We start from the raw sequence: 21,477 nt of genomic DNA, 5'->3' as shown, positions 1-21,477 counted from the left end.
TGTGTTTTCCATGTGATAACAACCTCCCCAATTCTTTTTATAGCAGAGTTATGGGACTAAGTCAAAAAGACAGAAGTGCTTTTTTACAGGTTTCCCAGAAGCATATAGGAGAATTCAGTATGTTCTGATTAAACCAAGGTTGAACCTTTTGGTCATAATTCCAAAAGGTTTGTTTGGCAAAAGAAATTAAATAAAACTCTGTACAAAAGAGCACTATATCTACAGTGAAGCATGGTGGTGGCAGCATTATGCTTGGGGTGGGGTGGGGTGGGGGGGGGGGATTATGGAAAATTTCCAATACCTATCATCATTCTTCATCTTTCAGCACAACATAGACCCAAAGCATTCATCCAAGTCAGCAAGTGAATGCTTCAATTGAAGACATCTTGAAGTGTTGGAATAACCCAGGCAAACCCAACCTGAATCCAATATCTGGAGATGATCTGAAGAGGGCTGTGAACAGCAAATGCACTCACAATCACACAGATTTATAGCATTTTTGCAAAGAGGAGAGGGTAAATAATGCCTTGCTCTGCTATGCTGATAGATCCAGTGCTGTTATAAAATAAAAAACTAAGTATATGTTGTAGGGTGTGGACACTTACGCAACTTTTTTTTTTTTATTACTTTTCTGTGTGTGTTTTAGTTGATTTTACAGGTTACAGATCACATTTAGGTTCTGGAAAGATTTATCCTGGTCCTTTTTTTCACATTGCAGAAACCTGGATTTTTTTTTTTTTTTCAAACCATTGGGTCCCTGTAGCATCAGCCCTTTTGAAATGATCCCTTACTGGCAATGCTTGGAAGAAAATAAAATGGGTTTTGTTCTTGAGAAATCCGATTTTTTAACCCGACACTCTGGCCGGAGGACATCACAGGGTAAACACATGCTTCTGAGCCGATTTATGTCATTCAATCCAGGGTGATTCATGGCTGAAATCATGCGGTTTTCTTTTGATTCTGGAGGATAAACTTTTGTTTGAGTCACTTTTCCAAGTCACCTTAAGCCAAAATTAAAGAAGGCAGATGAATCAAGTGTGGTTGGGCAATGACATTGGTTATGGTCTAAACAAAATGAGTCTGCATGAATTATTGTGGTTTGCTGTCCAATGACAACAAAGAGTGAATCCGCATATGTTATGATAAATCTTGACATCATGTGGAGGAAAAGAGGATCGTTATAGTAACATGACATCAATCACAATATGGGTTGTGGTTACCTGGCGGATACGTCAGTGAAATGCACAAAGGAGGAAATGACAACACCAATTCGACCCTTGCCACCCTACAAAAAAACAGGACATAGGATGATTCAACACACGTGGTTTTAGTCTGATTTAAAATGGCTTCAAATACACAAAAACATATTTCATTTGTTACTTAGTTTTCAGCATTTGTTTACTTTTCTCAAAATTTTCCATCTTTTTAAAATGTTTTTGGTTTTAAGTAACATTTAACAACAAAGAAATTGTTTGCAGTATTTGGATAGTATTTAGAAGTACAATTTTATGATGTTTGTGAAGTGACTCAACTAAACCAGAGTTACATCAAAAAACACAAAACATTTATGTTTAGGGTCCTAACTTCTTAAGATTTGTGCTAGACTCTCACAAATCCCCTGTTGTCATTCAAACTACAACTGCAATCAAATAAAACAGCGTTTTCCAATATCCAGGTGTATAATCAGGTGTAATAATCATGATCATGGAAAAACAGTGCTTACGAGAACACAAAACTAAGAATTTACTTTGTCAACTAAGGTTTTTAGGGCAAGTAAACAGGACTTTGTTCAGTCAATAATCTGACTGTTTTATTTTTTTTTTTAATCGAAGTAGTACAAAGGGTAAGGTTTTATCAAATACTTTATATTCAAGATCAGTCCAATGAATTAAAAGATACTCTAACAATATAGAGTTAATTGCTATAAAGTCACTGTGCATTAATTTATAATAGATTAAACACCAAATAAATACATACAGACCAGTACCAGTAGGGTTAAACTGTAACAATTCCTTGTGAATCAGTCAATTCTAAAACAGAATTTGGGTTACAGATTAAATCCACAGTGAAAGGACTTAAAAATGTGTTGATGTGATTTCACAGATTCTTCTTTATGCACCTTTATACAAAAAAGACTGATCTGACAAAGAATCAGCCTCATGACCATTGTTATTACTATTACCATCACTTTAAATCAGTTTTCGGATCACTTCTGGCATCGAGATACAAACTAAGGCCAAAGTAACGTCTAGCTATTTTTATGTAACTTTTATTGGGCTTTTTTGTCTGTAGCCTCCAAGAATGAAAAGACATAGCTAAGGTATATCTCGAGCTTGTTTTGCCATGATGACAGTTTCATTATCTTACCCTCTTGAGAAATAAAGAAACTTCATTTTAAGATTTCCTACGTTGTTATGTCAAGATACGACAATCTTGAGCTTGTTTAAAAAAAAAAAATCCCTTTTGTCTCGACCTATCAAGATTTTGAGTTTTCAAGATTTATTGCATCCTAACACCAGGATTTCAGTTTTTTATTGTTTTGATTAACTGAGAAATCAAGCTTGTTTTGTCCCGATATGAATTCATGTCCTTTATTGTCTTGAGGAATTAACATTTTGAACTCTAAAAAAGTACTGTGCTGTTCTGTCAAGCAACAAAGATTCTGAGCTTGTTTTGTTGTAGTAAACATTTCAACATCTTATCTCTTGCAATTCAGATTTTATGGTTACAAGACTTACTATGTTGTTATATTGTGATACACCAATCTTAAGCTTGTTTTGTCAGGATAGATTATTTTTTTCTCACTATCCTGAAGAAATGTTGGTTATGAGTTTTCAAGACTTAGTTTTTATATCGGGATACAAAGATCTCAAGCTTGTTTGTAGTGATAACAGTCTCAATATCTTATCAGCTTAAGAAATCAATGCTTTCAGCTTTGAAAATTTCAATTTCTGTCTCATTACATCAGAATATTAATAATTCAAGCTTGATTTTGTGATTCTGAGTAATCCATCATCAAGAGTCTAGAAATACACATTCTTTCAAACTTAAGTTTTTTTTCTTTTCATACTTCTTCAGTTTTCCAAACATTTTTAAGATGGTCTCAGAACCCTGATTCAGGTTTATGTGTTACATTTAAAAAAAATATTAGTAAATTAATAATTTTGTTAATCTTGCTGTTCTTATTTTCTTAAGAACATTTAAGGGTACAATAAAACGGACACTAATTGAGTAATTTTATAACAACTTGAAATTTTTGATTGGGTTAGATCTGGAGTATTTTAACTGTACAATCAGCAACTGAAAAATACAGGTGACCCTACATATTCAGTTGACGCTCACCCTGCAGTGTATAACGACCACATGTAAAGGGTCAGCATTGAGCCAGCTCTCCATGGCCTTACAGATGGTGCAGATCTTATCCAGCGGAGGAGCATGTAGGTCTGGCCAACCTGTGTCCAAAGTCTACAAAACATCACAGTTCATGATACCGTTCGTTCTCTGCTTATTTTGGTTTTCCACTCAATATGCTGATGAAATAACATGAAGAGAAAAGATATACAGTATACCCTTACCTTAGGGTTCATCTTAGTGAGGTCATGCCTTCTCTCTGACAGATTAATAATCTAAAGAAAACAACAAACCGATTACTAAAAACATGTCTTCTGATTTCTGCTTTAATTCTAACTCTTAGCATGAATGAAAGAGACAATCTGATATCAATACATTCAAATTAATATCCAATAAGAACCCATCAGTACTAGTTTGAATCGATACTGTGTGCGCTGTAACATTTGGCTTCTCTTTTTTTTTTTTTTTTTTTTGCGGCACTAGAGGCCTATATTTTTTTCATTTTTCTAACAGTAGGTAGACAGGAAAGAGGGCAAATAGAGGGGGAGACATTCGGCAAAGGTCGCCGGGTCCGTGACTTGAACCAGGGACAGGTGCATCGAGGACTATAGCCTCTGCACATGGTCGCGCGCTTAACACCTACACCACCGGCGCCGCGCTGGACTTTTCATTTTCAAGGTAAGACAGAGAATCAGCACTGACCAGGTAATTATCTGCATGCTTGGACTTGAGCATCCGCGTGACATCCTTTAGGTTGTGCGAGTAGATCTCGTCGGAGCATGCCCGAGGGAAGGAGACGGCAATGATCCGTTCAGTGATATAGGTGAGGTCGAGCTCGTATCCCTCCTCCATCATGAATCTTTCTTGTTAATCCTTTTAGGAAACATACATAACAAACTGGTTATACAGAAGGACAATGCGCTTCAGTTCTCTCACACCATTCCCATATTAAGCAGGTGATTTTACTTGAGTCAATATTTGATGGTCAAAGTCCCCAGCTATAGTCATTGTATCCATGTTTTCTGCAGATATCTCTGGAGAATGACATCAGCTCAACATTGTAAGATAGAGGATGCTTTGTTTACACAGCAACGGTCAACAGAATGTGTCACAAGTACTGTACCAAGCAAGGCCTTTTCAGCACAGAACAGACAATTATCACTTATCTGCAGTGGGAAAGAAGTATCACAACAATAGTATTAAATCACTTGACCAAAGCAAGCTGAGTTAAGTCACAGCAACAGTGACAAAGTAAAAAACAAAAAACTACCAAAAAAGAGTTCCAGCTGAAACCAGTTTTAAATCCCTCTGTGGCCATATGTCAATTTTACCTCATGGACATGAACTTCCTGTTGCGGTGGTTGAGGCCCAGTCACCATTTGCAATCCTTCCAAACCTCACAGACAGATGTTTTACATTCTAATCTAGTCATCAATATGCAGCCATGCTGTTTGCTACAGAATAGCAAGCTGTTTCATAGTTCCAACAGAATAGAAATTATAACATAAACTGACTATTGAAAACACCATAAAAGATGTAAATGTAGAAGATTTGATCATAAAACTAACCAGTCAGCTTAAAGCTGAAGAGGACAACTTGCTCAGGTTTTCTAAGTTTGCTGCAACAGACCAATTGGGATCTGGCATTCATGTGATGGCACATTTACAACCTTTTTAGAAACTGTAAATTATTAATGAAGATTAAGCATACTTCTACATGTTAATTAATTCCCTGAATGGCAGATGAACACAGCAACAAGCCCAGGGCTCTGATGCAGCTCTTAAACACTCCAGATTTCAATCCAACTGAGCATTTCTGGGATGTGCCAAAACAAGCCCTATCCCGGGAGGCCCCATTCCTCAACACACAGGACTCTAAGCACTTTGCCAGAAACCACAGGGTACCCCATGATGTCTGAAGTTCATGCCCCAGCAGATTAGAGCAATTTCCACTGGAAATGTTCACCTATATACAATTCATAGGGTGTTTCCCTAGTCCAATTCCAATTCTCCCTTTGCTCCAACCTTTATGTTTTGCAGTGCTCAATTTGTTATTGGGATGGAGTGATAGTGCCATCTAACTCTTTCACAGTTCACATCTAACTCTGTCTGTTATTCTGGATGGCATTACTGTGGCTCCCTGCAGAACTTTTGGCCCATTATGATCAGGAACTTTTAAGTTTTAACCAAGTTTAACCCACCCATCTACAGCTCCATTATGTTGCAAAAATACAAACTAATTTTTCCCGTGTGATGCCTTTGTGTCATCTAGAGAGGTTTATCGTTATGCCATTCTATATGGGTAAAAGGGGGGATTTCTCTACATCTACATGTAAAATTTTTAATTACAAAATCCTGTTCATAACATTAAAAAATCCTTTATACCCATGAACATCAAAGTTCAGTTCACTCTCTGTTAACAATTTTGCTCTCTACGGTCCCATTACAAAAGCTTACTCTGTGTTACCAGGATCTACAGGTCCCTTTTGGAGTCTTTAGTTATCAGGCTTCTCTCTTTTGTAACCAGCTCCTCATTTGGGTATGAGAGTCAGTTATTGTGCTTTAAAGACAAACAAAAAGTACTAAATTTTATTTAATCAATTCAAAGATGCATGTCCTTATTTTCTGTAAATAGTTTGCACAACAGTCTAGTTTTTCTATTTACTTATTTATTACACTTTTAACTTTCTTAGAACCATAACTGTAAAGTTTTTTTATAAGTTGTTATGGTCCTTACTGTGCAGTCTCTTTCTCATTTTTATCACTGTTGCTTATTTTAGGGTGTCTCTGCATTTCCCCCTTTGATTGTCAGGTTTCTGCCAGTATACATGAATTTCCACACTGAGGACAGTAAAGGATAATTAATCCTGTGCATCGGCTGGTTCAAACCTCCGCTGCCTGTCTGCTAACGAGGACTAGACGACATGAACATATCACCCTGATTCCCTCCAATGACAGCCCGTTTCTTTTAGAATAAATTTTAGGATTTTGCTTTTGGTTTTTCAATGTCTAAATGGTCTGACACCTTCTTACCTTAAATAGCTTTTACATCCACACATCCCCAGTAGATCTCTTTTTTTGTTTTTTTTTACCGTGTCCTGTCCGGCAGAGTAGCACTCAGAATTGTTGTCTGAGTGCCAAGAAAAAGCCCAATAGATTTACTTTCACAGCATCACAGCCAACGCTTTAAAGCTCAGCTGGATATTTATTACAGAAACTTTATTAGAAACTGCTTTCGGATTATTTCAATTATTACGGACATGGAGATAGAAATTAAAATGAAAAAAATAAGAAGCACAAAAGAGAGAGAGGTGGGACAAAAAGGAAAATGGGAGAGAAGGAGAAAGGAATGGAGGAGAGAAAGAAGTATGAAGAGAATACAAAATAACACTCTGCTTGCTTCTACACCTCCAGAAACATTCATATTCACAGCTTTTTTACCAAAAAGTGCACGGTACTTATGAATGCAAGATGTATTTAGTGGTAACTGCGGCTCAATATAGAACGATTGTGTATCTGTTAACCCCTGAATCCAAACACCTGTGGGTCTGAGTGTGAGCACACTTGTGTATACAATGTTTCTCCATAAAAACATGGAATAGCGAGTGTGAGGAGCCAGGTCCCAGCAAGCAGCCACTGGGAGTGAGCCAGGACACACCAAAGCACCCAGCCCCGGACACCGAGAACCACAGGTACATCGGCGGGCAGAGACACCAACCACCGGCAGGTAGTGTGGCGGGGAGGAAATAGGCCCCACATTTGATGGGGGGCCTAAACTGATCCAGGAGAGGGAGCAGCCCAAGACCCAACCTGACACAAAAAACAGGCACACAGTCACAATCAAACATTCCCACCCTCATTCGTACACATAAAAACACTCAATGGATGTCATACACTCACTCACCTTCCCCATACATACTCTATACTCCCAGGTCCAGATGCCGATACCACATAGGGACAACCAGCCCCCGGACCCAGGAGGTGGTCCCCTTCCCTCCGGGGGTGGAGCCAGGCAGACCGCCGCAGCACCTGAACCTGGTCCGGGCTAGCACGGGCTCGTGCCTGAACCTGAGCGATGGCAAATGCGCCATGCACCGCTCCCACAACGGAACCTCCGACCCCATACCAAGATAAGACAAACTCAGCCGGCAAGAGGTCCCGACAGCAGGAACGCGCTCGGGGCCAGCCTCCACCACAACGACCCCGCAACCACACAGACACACCACTTCAACAATAGCCCACAGTCCCCTGTAGATCTCAAGACCAGAAGCTCTTAGTTGTTCCTAGGACTCGGCTCATGACCAGCTTTTTCAGCTGCAGCTCCAAGGATCTGAAACAAATCACCCTCTTTCTGTTAAGTCTTTAAATTATTTTAAAAGCTCCTTTTTTTAAATTGGCTTTTAATTTTAGTGAGCACAGCCATTAGGCCAGTCCGTGTTTCACCAATACATTTTACTGCTGATTTTATCGCTTGTATTGTTAAACTTGTATTTTATTGTTTTTTTGCTTTTATCTTATTTTTATCTTTCTATTTTTGATTCACCTGTATAGAACCTTGGTTGCCTTTTGGTTTGTAAAGCCCTTTATAAATAAATAAAAGTCTTAAATTCAAGTTTTTTTGTTTATTTTTGTTTTTATCAACTTATTTATTTTAATTTTTGGAATGTTTTACAGCATTTGAACGTTCTTCATGTGTCAATAAACCACTATGACCTAGTATAATTTGAAAAAAAGATTTACTGACATCCCGCATTCCAAAATCTTTTCAAAAAGTACAAAAATTACATTTTCTTTACAAACTTTACAAATTCATCTTAACCACATAAATAATAAAATGTTTTGGACAGCATTTTTAAAGGTTATCTATATAATAGCACCAGATAAGTTCATATTTTATTGAAACACACACTTATATTTACATTTCATAGGCAGTCAAAAAACATTATCATGTTCCTGGAATGACCCTGATTGTTTGCTGTGAGAAAATGATCCACAGTCAAGAATGTGTCCATCAATTATGTGTAAGACGACTCCAGGCTACAGTCTATCCATCTGAACAGGCACATGGAGGGAGTAATAAATGGTGGACAGCGTAGTCATGGCTTAAACCAACCCTCGGAGCGGAATGAAATAGGCCGTGTGAAGAGGTCATCTCTCAGGGAAACTGGGCTATGTTTTTCCAGCGTGTGTTGGTCGAGGTCTTCTTTGTCGAAAGGTGGTCCTCAGGGGTTGTTGGAACAAATGGCTGATTTAGACCATTTCACATGTGATTCTAAAGGAGAAACAGTCAACTAATAAGACGTTATTGAACATGCCGACCAGGATTTAGGGATCATGGTATGTCCAATAACAGCCAGGAATTGTATCTTATAAAAATGTCTTATTTATGACATGAAAGTGTTATAAGATGACAGTGTGTTAATCTGGTAATACCATGACCAGTGATTTAAAACATTTCTAATTGGGGAGACATTTTGGAAGGTATTAATAATGATCCATTTTGCTCGAGGAAGTTTTGTAACACCCCTTATCTATATACCAAAAAATTAAGCAAACATTACTGTCAATGGATGCTTAGCCCAGATATGCAAGGAAGCTGCTAGGCATGAATGACCAGCAATGTATTGTAGCAATGCATTGCATTGCTAGTTTCACCTCTGCCTACTAACAATTATGGCAACATATACTCACCAGCTACTTTGTTAGAGTTAGCTTAAACTGCTTGTTAATGCAACTATCAAGTCATCCAATCACAATCACATGGCAGCAACTCGAAGTGGTAAAGACATTTCTGAAGTCCAAACCAAGGATCAGAATGGGGAAGTAAAAATATTTATGTGATTTTAAATGGGGCATGTTTGTTGGAGCCAGATGGGCTGGTCTAAGAAAATCACAAACTGCTGGGATTTTTACGCACCACCATCTCTGGAGTTCACAAAAAGATGGTCTGGAAAAACATTAACTAAATGTGTTGTTGATATCAGAGGAGAATGGGCAAAAGGAAAAAGTAGCTGAAAGGACTATTTGTTACAACCAAGGTATAAGAAATGCCTCAGGACACACACCATGTTGACTCTTGAAGCAGATGGGCTACAGCAGCCGATGACCACACCAGCTGTTTGCTAAGAGTAAACTATGTATATCTACAATTTGCACAGGCTCAAAAAATTTGGACAATAACAGATATTAAACCAAAGAACATCTTTCCTAAGTCCTGATTTTAATTTATTTCTGACCACAGTGTACCTGCCTTTTGATGCCTACTCATGTCAGCTTATCACAATTTTATAAAGCCCCTTTGGGATGTGGTGGAAAGACATAGTTGCAGCCAACAAATCTGCATTAAGTGATTAATGCTATGATCTCAATATGGAACAAGGTTTTTTACATCCCAGTCTTTCCCTCACTGACGGCATTCTTAACAAACAGAAAGTTACCACTTTAAAATAGTTAAATACCCAACTAGTGCATTCTGAGTAATTTAAAATGGATAGAAAATCCCAAATCAATACTGAATTAAAATATATATTACATTTACCTCCATTGTTGTCCATAGCAATAAAGTTGGCAAGGCAGATAAAAATGCTTGTATTCATAATCAGAATCAATTTCTTCACCTCCTTCTTTGAAAGATGAAAGGACTGGTATAACAATATTATCCTGTTTAAGACGTAAATGTTTGGATGTTTTCACATGCTTTTTATCCGTCTTTGCTCTTTGTAAAAATGCCATACTGGAAGATGTAAATAGAATTCACGCGATGTATCAGTATGATCAGGGGCGTTTTTAGGGTCTCATAACATTGGGGGCTTTAGCCCAAATCCAAAATATTTAGATTTCTATAAGACAATTTATAGGTAATGTAAAGTTAAAATAATATAGGACATATTGTATGAGTTCTCTGTCTCAGCTGGTTTTAGACAATGTAAATTATTGTGAATCAAACAAAAAAGGTTTGCAATAATTTTACTTTTTATTTTTGTTAGAAGCTGAATGAAGGATAATGAGAAACAGAGTTTAGTCCTGATGAAAAACCATTTTGCTGAAGCAAATAATGACACATTTTGAGGTATTTAGAAAAGAACTTAATCTGAATTTTTGATGACAAAACTTTTTCTTAAACTTAGAGAAGTTTACTATGGGCCAGATAAATGTGCTTCTTTTCTCATCTACATAAATTACCTTTTTTAAACGTTGCATTCTCATCAAAGTGTTCTTCTCCTAAGGCTCCATTGTCTTTATTCTTATATTTCAAAAAAGGAAAGTAGTATAAAGTTGATTTTCCTAAATCTTAGTCAAATGGTAAAATCCTAAAACACATTTTATTGCCAAGAGCTTTTGAAACATTTAATTAAAATTGTTCCTTCTTTTATGAACCTGTTTTCTTTTATCGCCATCTTTTCAGCCCTTCATTCCACTTCTGGAGAAATTTGGCCTGCCAATAATAATAAAAGAAACATTTTACAACAGTCTTTTGTTCTGCACGGATCATGTGAGACATTAATGCAGTTCTTACTATTAAACACTTTGAGAGGAAAGGTTGTTAAGTTGTGGTGTTTAAAATATAGCATAGAGCCTCATCCTGGACCTTATCAGTACTAATATTACAGTTATTAATAACTGTATACATCTGGTATGTATGTCTCACCTTCAGTAAAACTGTATCCTTGTTTAATTAGTTTATTTAATATTACATGTGTAATTCAGAAAAATAAAATAGTTAACTAATCAATGATCCACCTGTGATTAAATGCTATGATTTATTTCTTAATTATACTGCATCTTTAAAGCCAGAGCTGCATGTTTAGAATCAGCACAGAAGATATGAAAGAGAAGAGGGAGGCTTACTTTTGCTCTTTCTACTACATCTTACTGGAACCAGGAGATATTTTCCTGGTTTATTGAGGAACAATTTTTCTATCTACATGTAGAACTAGACTATAAGAACAGCTGCAGCAATGAGATGCAATGTGTTGATCTGAAGGACCTTTTATTGTGTTCAGCTACGTTAGGATTAAATGCTTTTATTTTGACTGAAGTAAAGGACCAGATATTTTCACATTATGATGGAAATCCCGCTAGAAGCTCACAGAGAAGATTGCTATTGTTTTCTATCACAGATCATTTAACTTCACCTGTAGCTCAGGTGAAAGTCCCTCTGCTCTCTATTCCTCATCATGATCCTGAAGATGCTCATTAGAGTGAACCTCCACCTCATGTCTTGCTGGGTGAATCAGTGATTAGCTGTAACTTACATTTAGCCCGTTCTGAGTCAGCGTTCAGGTTTTACCGCTATCTTCAGCCTGGGTTATACCGCTCTGCTTCCACCTGTTCCTGAACACACACACGCACCAGGCTCCCTCTCTCCGGTTGGCTCCGCGGTTGCTCTGAAATGAGCCCTGTTCGAGCCGCTCACTGTAACTTTTCAGGTAATGAAGGAAGCAGGTCGACGGGGGTAAACTGCTGTTCTGGAGTTCTCCAGAATAGAGTCCATCTCTGGTTGTGCGTGTAGTTGCGCATTTGTGGTGCTGCGAGTGCACAAATAACTATTTTTTGTCTTCTCCTTTTAACTCATTGTCAGATTAGGTGGAGCGGGAGGTGATTATATGGAACACACTTGAAAAAATCTGATTGTTTTTAAAAGTCCAATATCATTTTGTGGATGCATCTTTTTAATACTTCTACATTTCTTCTATCAAGTAGTCTGGGGCTATTCAGAAAAAATCCGGGGCTTGTCTAACTACGCGCCTGAGTATGGTCAAGGAAAACTTTACTTTAAATCCACCAACATTTAATTATTTCTAAAGATACTTCTGCCAAGAGGTTAATGTATATAGAAGTTTATGTAAGGTAGGGAGTGTCCCAGACCACAATGGATTACATTAAAAGGGCATCTGTAAGAAGCACAAGTGGTTAAGCTGCAGAACATTTGAATATTATATGTAATGGTCAATATCCTTCTATGTAAATAATTAATTTGTTGTCCTCAACTTTATAGTAAAATATTACTGAGGACTGACTTGGCCATGTTGATGCCAAGATTTCCATAAATAGTTTTACCCAGTCCAAATTATTTCCATACAGGTGCAAAACTCTACTCAACATTAAATTACAAAGTTAATCCCTGAATTTAAATTTCACATGATGCAGTATTATGCTGCAACCAACCTAATTTATCTACTGCACCCTCCCACTTCTCTTACTCATCACTCAGAAAAACTTGCCTCAGCACGACTAAGAGATAATTGGTCTTTAATTTGCCCTGACGGCATTGTTTCTTGCCTGAAGCACAGCAGCAGCTCACAAAGGCTCAGAGTAAGCTGTGGCAACGTTCTCAAATCCAGAGCCCACCCATGGCACTGAGAACTAGGCTGGCAAAAACAGTCTGTCAGCCGAGCAAGCAGGATTCTAGAGACAGGTTGCCAGGGCTATGGTGAGCAAGCTGAAACAGGTTTCCAAAGGTCAGGATGTTGGGGATTAGGGTGTGTCTGGCTCCCCGTGCTTCAACCACCCTGCAGGTAAGTGCTTGACTAGGCTGTGCTGGTAATGTCAGCCACGTTTACACATGCATGACCAGTACTTGGAAGTTGTTCTAAATGCCTTTCTTTCAGTTATCCTGAATAGCACCGAAATTAAATTTGAAACATTCCATTTTCATGTTAAATGCATGCAGACATTGTGGATTCGTGCCAACAATGTTTGGAGTGCATTGTGTTAAACACTCCATTTGAGATGCCACACTTTTTACATGGCCAACCCTGAATACACTCTTCCATTTTATTTAAGCCAGTAAACTAGCAGATAAAATAGCGAGGATTATAGGGTTAGACATAAATTGCACAAAGGAAGAACAGATAATTCCAACATCAGTTGGGTGCTGGTTACTTTGTACCTTGTCTGTGTACTTTTGCAGTTTTAGTCCCTTAGTACTTTGACTTTCATTTAACTGAAAAGAAGCCAACTGTCATAACCCCCTCTATGGGTCTTATTGTACCCACCTTGGGGTCTCTTTGTACCCCCTAAAACAGCTGAGGCTTTACAAGTAATCTGCTATAATATATATTATTAGTTTACTGAGGGAACAATGGACATGCTGATCATGGAAAATGAAATGATAAAATTGGTAAATTTGTTTTGCTTATTAATCATTTTATCAGATCAATCTATATTACCGTGATCCGTTAATGGTCCATAAATATTTAAAATGATGAAAAGCAGATCTGGGCCACTTCCAATATTATTATCGCATACATTGGTACAAAATGGTAAGCAGATCAGTAGCGTGTGATATAGGGATGCCAAGGGGGTTAGAAGAGGTGAAGGAAAGAAGTGACATTAGTGACTTGTGCATGTTGTTTTTTTTAGGATGGCTGTAAACACTATCTAGCCACTTTATTACATTCAAATGTTCAATTGCTTATCAGCAAAAGTAGCAACTAAGCCAGCTCACGAGAGAATGGAAAGTCCGCTTCAAGATCATAGCAAGGTAACAACAGTTCCAAGAGCAACTTGCTACAACCAAAGAATATGGCCTAAACCTCTTAAAAGCAGGGATTTCTCCTGCCTTTTTTCAACAATTTAGGCTTTTGTTGGTGCTATAACAGTCTGAGGGATATTTTCTTGGCACTAAGCATTGTTTAAATGCCACAGCCTGCCTGAGTAGTGTTGCTCATAATGCCCATCCCTTTATGACCACAGGGTATGGATGGCTACATGATAATGTACAATCAAACAAATAATAAATTATCTCAAACTGGTTTCTTGAACATCACAATGAGTTCAATGTAATCCAATGGCCTCTACAGTCACCAGACCTCAGTCCAACAGAGCACCTTTTTGTTGTGGTGGAATGAGAGATTTGCATCAGAGATATGCAACTGTGTGATGATATGTCAACATAGACAAGAATCTCTATGGAATGTTTCTGGCATTTTGATGACTCTATCCAGTGGAGAATTCAGGCAGTTCTGGAGGCAAAAGGGGTCTAATTCATGTTCACATGTCATGCCACCTTAAGAGATAACAACTGACAAAAACTTGCTAAAACATATCAAGTAACTGCATAAACATAATCTTTGGATTGCTACAAGTCTGCAAGTCAAATTGTTATGATAACCAGTCCTCAGATTTTGCCAAAGGTTATTCAGTGAAGGGACACAAATATAGCCATAATAGAGATCACTCTAAAACGAGAGTAAATCAGAAATAAAGGCTCTAGTGAAACTATTAATCCATGATCAAGTGAATGTAAGTGCAAACCAGAATGATATTAGGTATGGAAAAGTATATTGCTGATAAACATAAGGCATGGAAACATATGAAAGCAATCAAGATGCCCCTCCCCCATTAAAACAGCAAAAATCACTGATTTGCTTCTGTGGGCTCAAACATCTGTTTTGCGATTGAAACATTGGCCCAACTAATCCCCCATTTTTAGAGAACATGAAAATTTTATAGGTCTATTAAACTAAAGTTCTTTGTCTAATGTGAAATAATACAGCATGTTTGTATTTCACAATCAGCTTTCATCTGTGCTACAGTGAAACTTCAGTCAGAGATGGTGAATATTGCATCTGCTTTGCAGATTGAGAACAGGCAGGGGTGCATATAGTTTAGAACATTGCTGTCTGGGGAGAATAATAACCTCCTGAATTATTTGCTTAAAAATCTGAGTAACACAGTCATAAATGCCTCAAGAAGTCCAGTTGCCTCCAGGCTGGTTGCTGGATGGTGTGTTATTCTGTTTTTAACTGTTTCTAAAAATGCGGATGAATTTTCTCTGTGTTTGTTCTGGTCAAATGAGACCAGAATTCCATCAAATGGCGGAAGTTTTTAATGAATAATAAATTTGTTATTTTGCTTTTGTCCTTAAGCCATACCATATGATGAATACGTTCAGTTTTATTTTTCTAACTTGATTTGTGGTCATACTTTAGAAAGAGTTTTTCTAATTTTGCAGGATACCATGTCCACTGGCAGACTGGTGTAAGAGCAGAGAAAAGGACAAGGCCACAGTTTGTTCAGGCCTTTTCCTGTCAGGGCCTCTGTATGTTTATGCTGTGGCTTTGACACCCATTCATGCTTGAAGAACTGAAATAAACAAGCCATGAGAGCGATTGAAAAAAAGTCACAGAAGTGGGTGCAGGGTATTTTTAGTACATTTTTTCTGCAACCCTGTAACTCTAGACTGTAGTTGTCTCACTTTTTCACAAGATATTTTGAATAAAAACGACAGCCCAAACTCTGAGCATATATGTGCATTCTCTGAGCCTCCCCAAGTACTCCCTAATTACCATTTTCTGTCCCAAGGTCATGGTGGAATGCGTTCCAAAATGGATTACGCTCCCACTCTCACTTCGCCATTCTTGTTTCCATATTCCTTACCATTCTTACCCCTTTATTGCTTTCATTCCTCTTTCTTCTCTACAATCTCCACTCTGTCTAATGACTTACACATGTCAACCAAAGTGCCTACAGCAGCAATACAGTGACAAATGCAATGTCTTGGTTCTCCGTCCCATTCTGCAATCACAGTGTAATGTTGACAGTACACAAAGCCAACCCTTTCTTCAGCCCACACAATTAGAATAACTCATTTAGCTATAGCTTTTATTTATGATTTGCTATGTGGAATCAGTAAAACAGACACCCTTCTTTCTTTTCATGAGCAGGGCAGCACACTGCTCATTTAACTTAAAGCTACTGGCCAAACGCTTCTGTAAAATCAATCAAACTCACTTTAGATTTAGTTTGTCAATTGTAGAAAACACGTCATGGTAAAGTTTTCCCATTTTATTTGCTATTTAGTTGTTAACATTTGTTCTGAAGGCAGGACTGTGGTGTAGTTCCTGGACTCGCCACCTGGGCGCACGGCCGTTTTTAGTAAGTAATGTTCAGAAAAGTTAAAACTGGTGTTTCTGTAAGCACTGAGAAATCTCATAAGCTAAGTTTTGAAGCGGTTTACGTGCTGTTTTGTTGAGATCGTGCGTCCATGAGACTGGTGAGTTTTATACTGCTCAGTAAGGATAATTAGTTTAGTAGATTAGTTGTCTTGGACATTTCTGAAATGAGCTTCCTCCGTAGGGTGGCCGGGCACTCCCGTAGAGATAAAGTGAGGAGCTCGGCCATCCGGGAGAGGCTCGGAGTAGAGCCGCTGCTCCTCCACATTGAGAGGAGCCAGTTGAGGTGGCTCGGGCATCTATACCGGATGCCTCCTGGACGCCTTCCTCGGGAGGTGTTCCAGGCACGTCCCACCGGGAGACGGCCCAGGACACGCCAGAGGGACTATGTCTCTCGGCTGGCCTGGGAACGCCTTGGGCTCCCCCCGGAGGAGCTAGATGAGGTGTCTAGGGAGAGGGACGTCTGGATGTCTCTGCTGAATCTGCTGACCCCACGACCCGGTCCCGGATAAAGTGGAAGACGACGAGTACGACATTCAGTTCCTTTCCCTGTACTCAATCTTCACATTATCAGTGATTAAAACACAAAACTGGATGGATGCTAAACCAGCATATTTTATTTTTGTCACTAAATATTGTTTAGGCTACCAGTTGAGGCTTTCAGGCCTATCAGTTAGGCTTACAAGACAGCATGTGGCTGTGTTATATTATGTAACCTACTGATATGCAAAATGGTAATTATTGATTTGTAATTTGTGTTATTTGTCTATTTGTTTGTAGAACCACACCTATGTATGCAACCCACATAAATCTGCTCATTAAAGAAACCAGAAAGGCATCATCTGGAATGGTTATTGAACTGGGGGTCATATAAGCATCTAACTGGTGCTCTCTCTGCGATTACCACCTTAGAAAGCCAGACTTTTATTCAAATCGTTGTTACAATATTATTGAAATAGGATAAATCTACCCTCCTACAAACAAGCTTCCACTCCAACATACTACACCTCTGGACCTCTGGTGACATCACATAAGGCATAAGGCACAGAGACCAAAGGCAACCCTGAAAGACTTGCAGAGTTTCAGAGCAGAGACTGGAATATCTGTCCATAGGACCACCATAAGCTGTACACTCTATGGAGTTGGGCTTCATGGAAGAGTGGCCAGAAAAAAAGTCATTACTTAGTGTTCACAATAAGAAGGCACGTTTTGAGTTTGCCAAAAGCCATGTGGGCAACTCCCCAAATGTATGGATGAAGGTGTTAGAGTCGCAACACGAGACTAAAATTTTACTTTACGGCCACCAACGCTATGTCTTGCACAAGCCCAACACATTCCATCACCCCAAAAACACCTTCCACACAGTGAAACATCGTTGTGGCAGCATCATGCTGTGGGGAGGCTTTTCAGCAGCAAGGACAGGGAAAATGGTCAGAGTCGAGGGTAAGATGGATGGTGCTAAATATAGAGATATTCTTCAGCAAATCACATGTCATTCACCCTGCGATTTGAGACTGTGGCGGAGGTTCACCGTCCAGCAGGACAATGATGCAAAGCATACTGCTAAAGCAGCACTTGAGTGCTTTAAAAGGAAACATTTAAATGTTTTGGAATGGGCTGCTCAAACTCCAGACCTCAATCAAATTGAGAATATGTGGTTAGACTGGAAGATCACTGTTCACAAGAGAAAAGCATCCAACATGAAGGAGCTGAGCAGTTTTTGCCTTGAGGAATGGGCAAAACTCTGAGTGGCAAGATGTGGAACGTTCATAGAGACTTCTCCAAAGTGACTTGCAGGAGCAATCGACACAAAAGGTGGCTCTCAAAAGTACTGGCCTTCGGGGGAGGTATACAGTTATGCATGCTGAAACTTTCTGTTTTTTTTTTTTTTTTTGTCTTGTTTGTGGTTGGCTTCACAATAAAAAAAATACATCTTCAAAGTTGTAGGCATGTTCTGTAAATGAAATAGTGGAAACTCGCAAACAATCTATTTTGATTCCAGGTTGTGAGGCAACAAAACAAGAAAAATGCCAAGGGGCGAATACATTTTCAATAGAAGTTGTTTGTAAAGGTCAATCTGGAAAAACTAGAAGGACCAAATTTCACTATCAAAGACCTTTGGCAATCTTTCCGAGCAAAGTCTTGATAAAAACTATATGATCGAGGCTAAAGTTAGTCCCACCTGACTACCTGCAGTACATCCTGTGCTATTATATATATATATTTTTTTTATTTGACTTAAAGGACTTTGGTCATCCTAGGTTGTTTTTGAGATATGCAATAAAATACATTTAATACAATTAGTTTTTCTTCAATGCACATTTTAAAACTGTGTATTTTGTGAAACTGCAGTGGAAATCCATATTTCATTAACTGACTGTGTTTCTTTCCTCAGTGCATATTTGTAAAAATGTGTTTATATTTGTAAAAATATGCACTGGAAAAATAATACACAACTGGATGGTATTTGTAAAATAAAACACAAAGCAAAAGACACACCTGCAAGTTCAAAAATATTTCCCTGAATCTCTACTTCTTTTATTAAGGGTAATCCTAAAAGAGCTTCATCTGTGAAATGTTTAGAATAACGAATGGTTTCTGTTGGTTGAAGGATATGAGGGTGTGGATGCTGATGTGTCTGATTTCCAGGTGAGAAAGGCTGTAGCTGCTGTGATGTAAGCACACTTGTACATGTCATCAACAATGGCTGACTGAGAAGCAGAGCCCTCAGGACACGAATACCGCAAAGCAGCTGTAGCTCAAGCCAAAAAAAAAAGACAATCTGTTTGTCTCCATTATTTATCCACTGGCAGAAAGCTCCAAACAACAAAGGGGGATGTATTGCCTTTTGTTTTTGTCTGAGCCAAATACACTTCAGGGTTCAAGTCGTTCATAATCGTGATCCCATTTGTTTCACATTATATATATATATATATATATATATATATATATATATATATATATATATATATATATAAATAAAGAAAAGGTTTTGGTGCACCATAACCCAATACAGCAAGAAACCCCAAATTACAGCCAGTGCAAGAAATACAGTTCACTGCAGAAGACATAAATACATAAGGTCCAGCCAGGCTGAAAGGAATCCAGTCCAAATGCTTTCAGTGACACTATTTCACATTAAGTAAAAAAACTTCTAAATGAAAAAAATAAAAATAAAAGATCAGTTTCTGATTAGTTTTAGTGATTTCATTCTCTGACCTTACAATCCACTTACCCACACACATTTCTGGTGTGAGCCAAAATAAAAGTTTAAAGTTGTGCCCTGTTGTCTGCTCGCAGACATACCACCGTTTATCCTATGTGACTGGGCAAAAGGTTGAACAGATGGATAAAAAAGTTGAAAATAAACTACTTACGAGTCAAGAAGTATTCTTACTTTAATTACTGACCTGCCCGACTTTAAATCCCTACCAGCATTGGGAAATTGCCTAAAACGTGACTTACCTTTTCAGGAAAAGCGTAAACCTTCTTAAGGTTTGGATTCTTTCAGACAGCCAAAGCTACTGACAGAGTGCGCTGAAGTCCAAAGAGTCCTCAGCCCGTCATATAGGCTTAGTGCGGGGTGAGAGGCTCATTTCCCTCTGCAGGAATGTGATCTTAGTGTGATCAAAGGCGCTTCAGCGGGTTTACTTTCTACCAAACGAATCCGGTTCTCTCCTCGGCTTTTTCCTTTTTGTCTTGGTGATAAAATGGAAGACCTTGCTCTGCTCCCAAAGCTCTGGTCCTGCTGGTTCTGTTGAGCTCACTTCCTTCTGTCCAGGAAGCCACCACAAGTTCTGGCTAAAGGATAGTCCTCCCACATCGCCGCCGAGGCTCTCTTGCTCCCGCCCCGTTTTCCCTCCACACCCTCCCTCCATTTGTTCTTACCATCACTTCTCTCACAGCAGATACCCCCCACAGGACACCCTAAAAACTGTAACCATAAAAACTTTTTTTAATCAATTAAGGTATGTTACATTTTAAGATAGTCTCTTATTCAATGCGTCATACCTGCAATAAAATATGTTTCTAGTAAAATAACCATAATTTTTATTTCTATGTTTATGTTTTAAGTAAAAACATTGCTATTTTCGTGATAACATAAAAACTAAATGCATCAGAGATTCTTTTTATGCATTATTTCTATTCTGCTTATGCACTAAAATAGAATCAATAAGTAGGCCTATTGTCTATAAGTAGACCTGAGACAGTAAATGCTTTAAATTTGGAAAAACTAGGAATTGTAAATGTAGCAGGAATGTAAAATATTTTTGAAATGACAATAAATGGCAAGACAGTATAGGTGCGACTGCAAAAAAATCAACAAATACATACAGTTCATATATATATATATATATATATATATATATATATATATATATATATATATATATATATATATAGTACAGACCAAAAGTTTGGACACACCTTCTCATTCAAAGAGTTGTCTTTATTTTCATGACTATGAATATTGTAGCTTCACACTGAAAGCATCAAAACTCTGAATTAACACATGTGGAATTATATACTGAACAAAAAAGTATGAAACAACTGAAAATATGTCTTATATTCTAGGTTCTTCAAAGTAGCCACCTTTTGCTTTGATTACTGCTCCTCACACTCATGGTATTCTGTTGATGAGCTTCAAGAAGTAGTCACCTGAAATGGTTTTCACTTCACAAGTGTGCCCTGTCAGGTTTAATAAGTGGGATTTCAAGCCTTATAAATGGGGTTGGGACCATCAGTTGTGTTGTGCAGGAGGTGGATACAGTATACAGTCAGTGCTAAGCATCTCTGGGAACTCCTTCAAGACTGTTGGAAAACCATTTCAGGTGACTACCTCTTGAAGCTCATCAACAGAATGCCAAGAGTGTGTGGAGCAGTAATCAAAGCAAAAGGTGGCTACTTTGAAGAATCTAGAATATAAGACATATTTTCAGTTGTTTCACACTTTTTTGTTCAGTATATAATTCCACATGTGTTAATTCATAGTTTTGATGCCTTCAGTGTGAAGCTACAATTTTCATAGTCATGAAAATAAAGAAAACTCTTTGAATGAGAAGGTGTGTCCAAACCTTTGGTCTGTACAGGTCCTTCTCAAAATATTAGCATATTGTGATAAAGTTCATTATTTTCCATAATGTCATGATGAAAATTTAACATTCATATATTTTAGATTCATTGCACACTAACTGAAATATTTCAGGTCTTTTATTATCTTAATACAG

At 38.1% G+C, this 21,477-nt stretch overlaps 1 protein-coding gene across 3 annotated transcripts in view; it reads right to left on the bottom strand.

Annotated features, from left to right (window-relative positions):
- The window catches only part of LOC124869841 (tensin-3-like), a 65,734-nt gene extending 45,686 nt beyond the window's left edge, over positions 1-20,048 (bottom strand). Inside the window, exons 1-5 of one of the 3 annotated variants that reach the window (XM_047367997.1) lie at positions 19,715-20,048; positions 4,054-4,224; positions 3,576-3,626; positions 3,343-3,465; positions 1,221-1,285 (exon numbers count right to left, since the gene is read on the bottom strand). In XM_047367997.1, coding sequence (XP_047223953.1) covers positions 1,221-1,285; positions 3,343-3,465; positions 3,576-3,626; positions 4,054-4,206 — 392 coding nt within the window. In that variant the 5' untranslated portion in view covers positions 4,207-4,224; positions 19,715-20,048. Of the gene's footprint in view, positions 1-1,220; positions 1,286-3,342; positions 3,466-3,575; positions 3,627-4,053; positions 5,969-19,714 lie in introns of those variants that run through there. The other 2 variants (XM_047367999.1, XM_047367998.1) reach the window with 2 other exon arrangements.
- Between the last annotated feature and the right edge of the window lie 1,429 nt (positions 20,049-21,477).

This window comes from Girardinichthys multiradiatus, chromosome 6 (genome assembly GCF_021462225.1).
Source record: "Girardinichthys multiradiatus isolate DD_20200921_A chromosome 6, DD_fGirMul_XY1, whole genome shotgun sequence".
In the NCBI taxonomy this organism is placed as follows: Eukaryota; Metazoa; Chordata; class Actinopteri; order Cyprinodontiformes; family Goodeidae; genus Girardinichthys; species Girardinichthys multiradiatus.
This window is presented reverse-complemented; position numbering and strand designations above follow the sequence as displayed.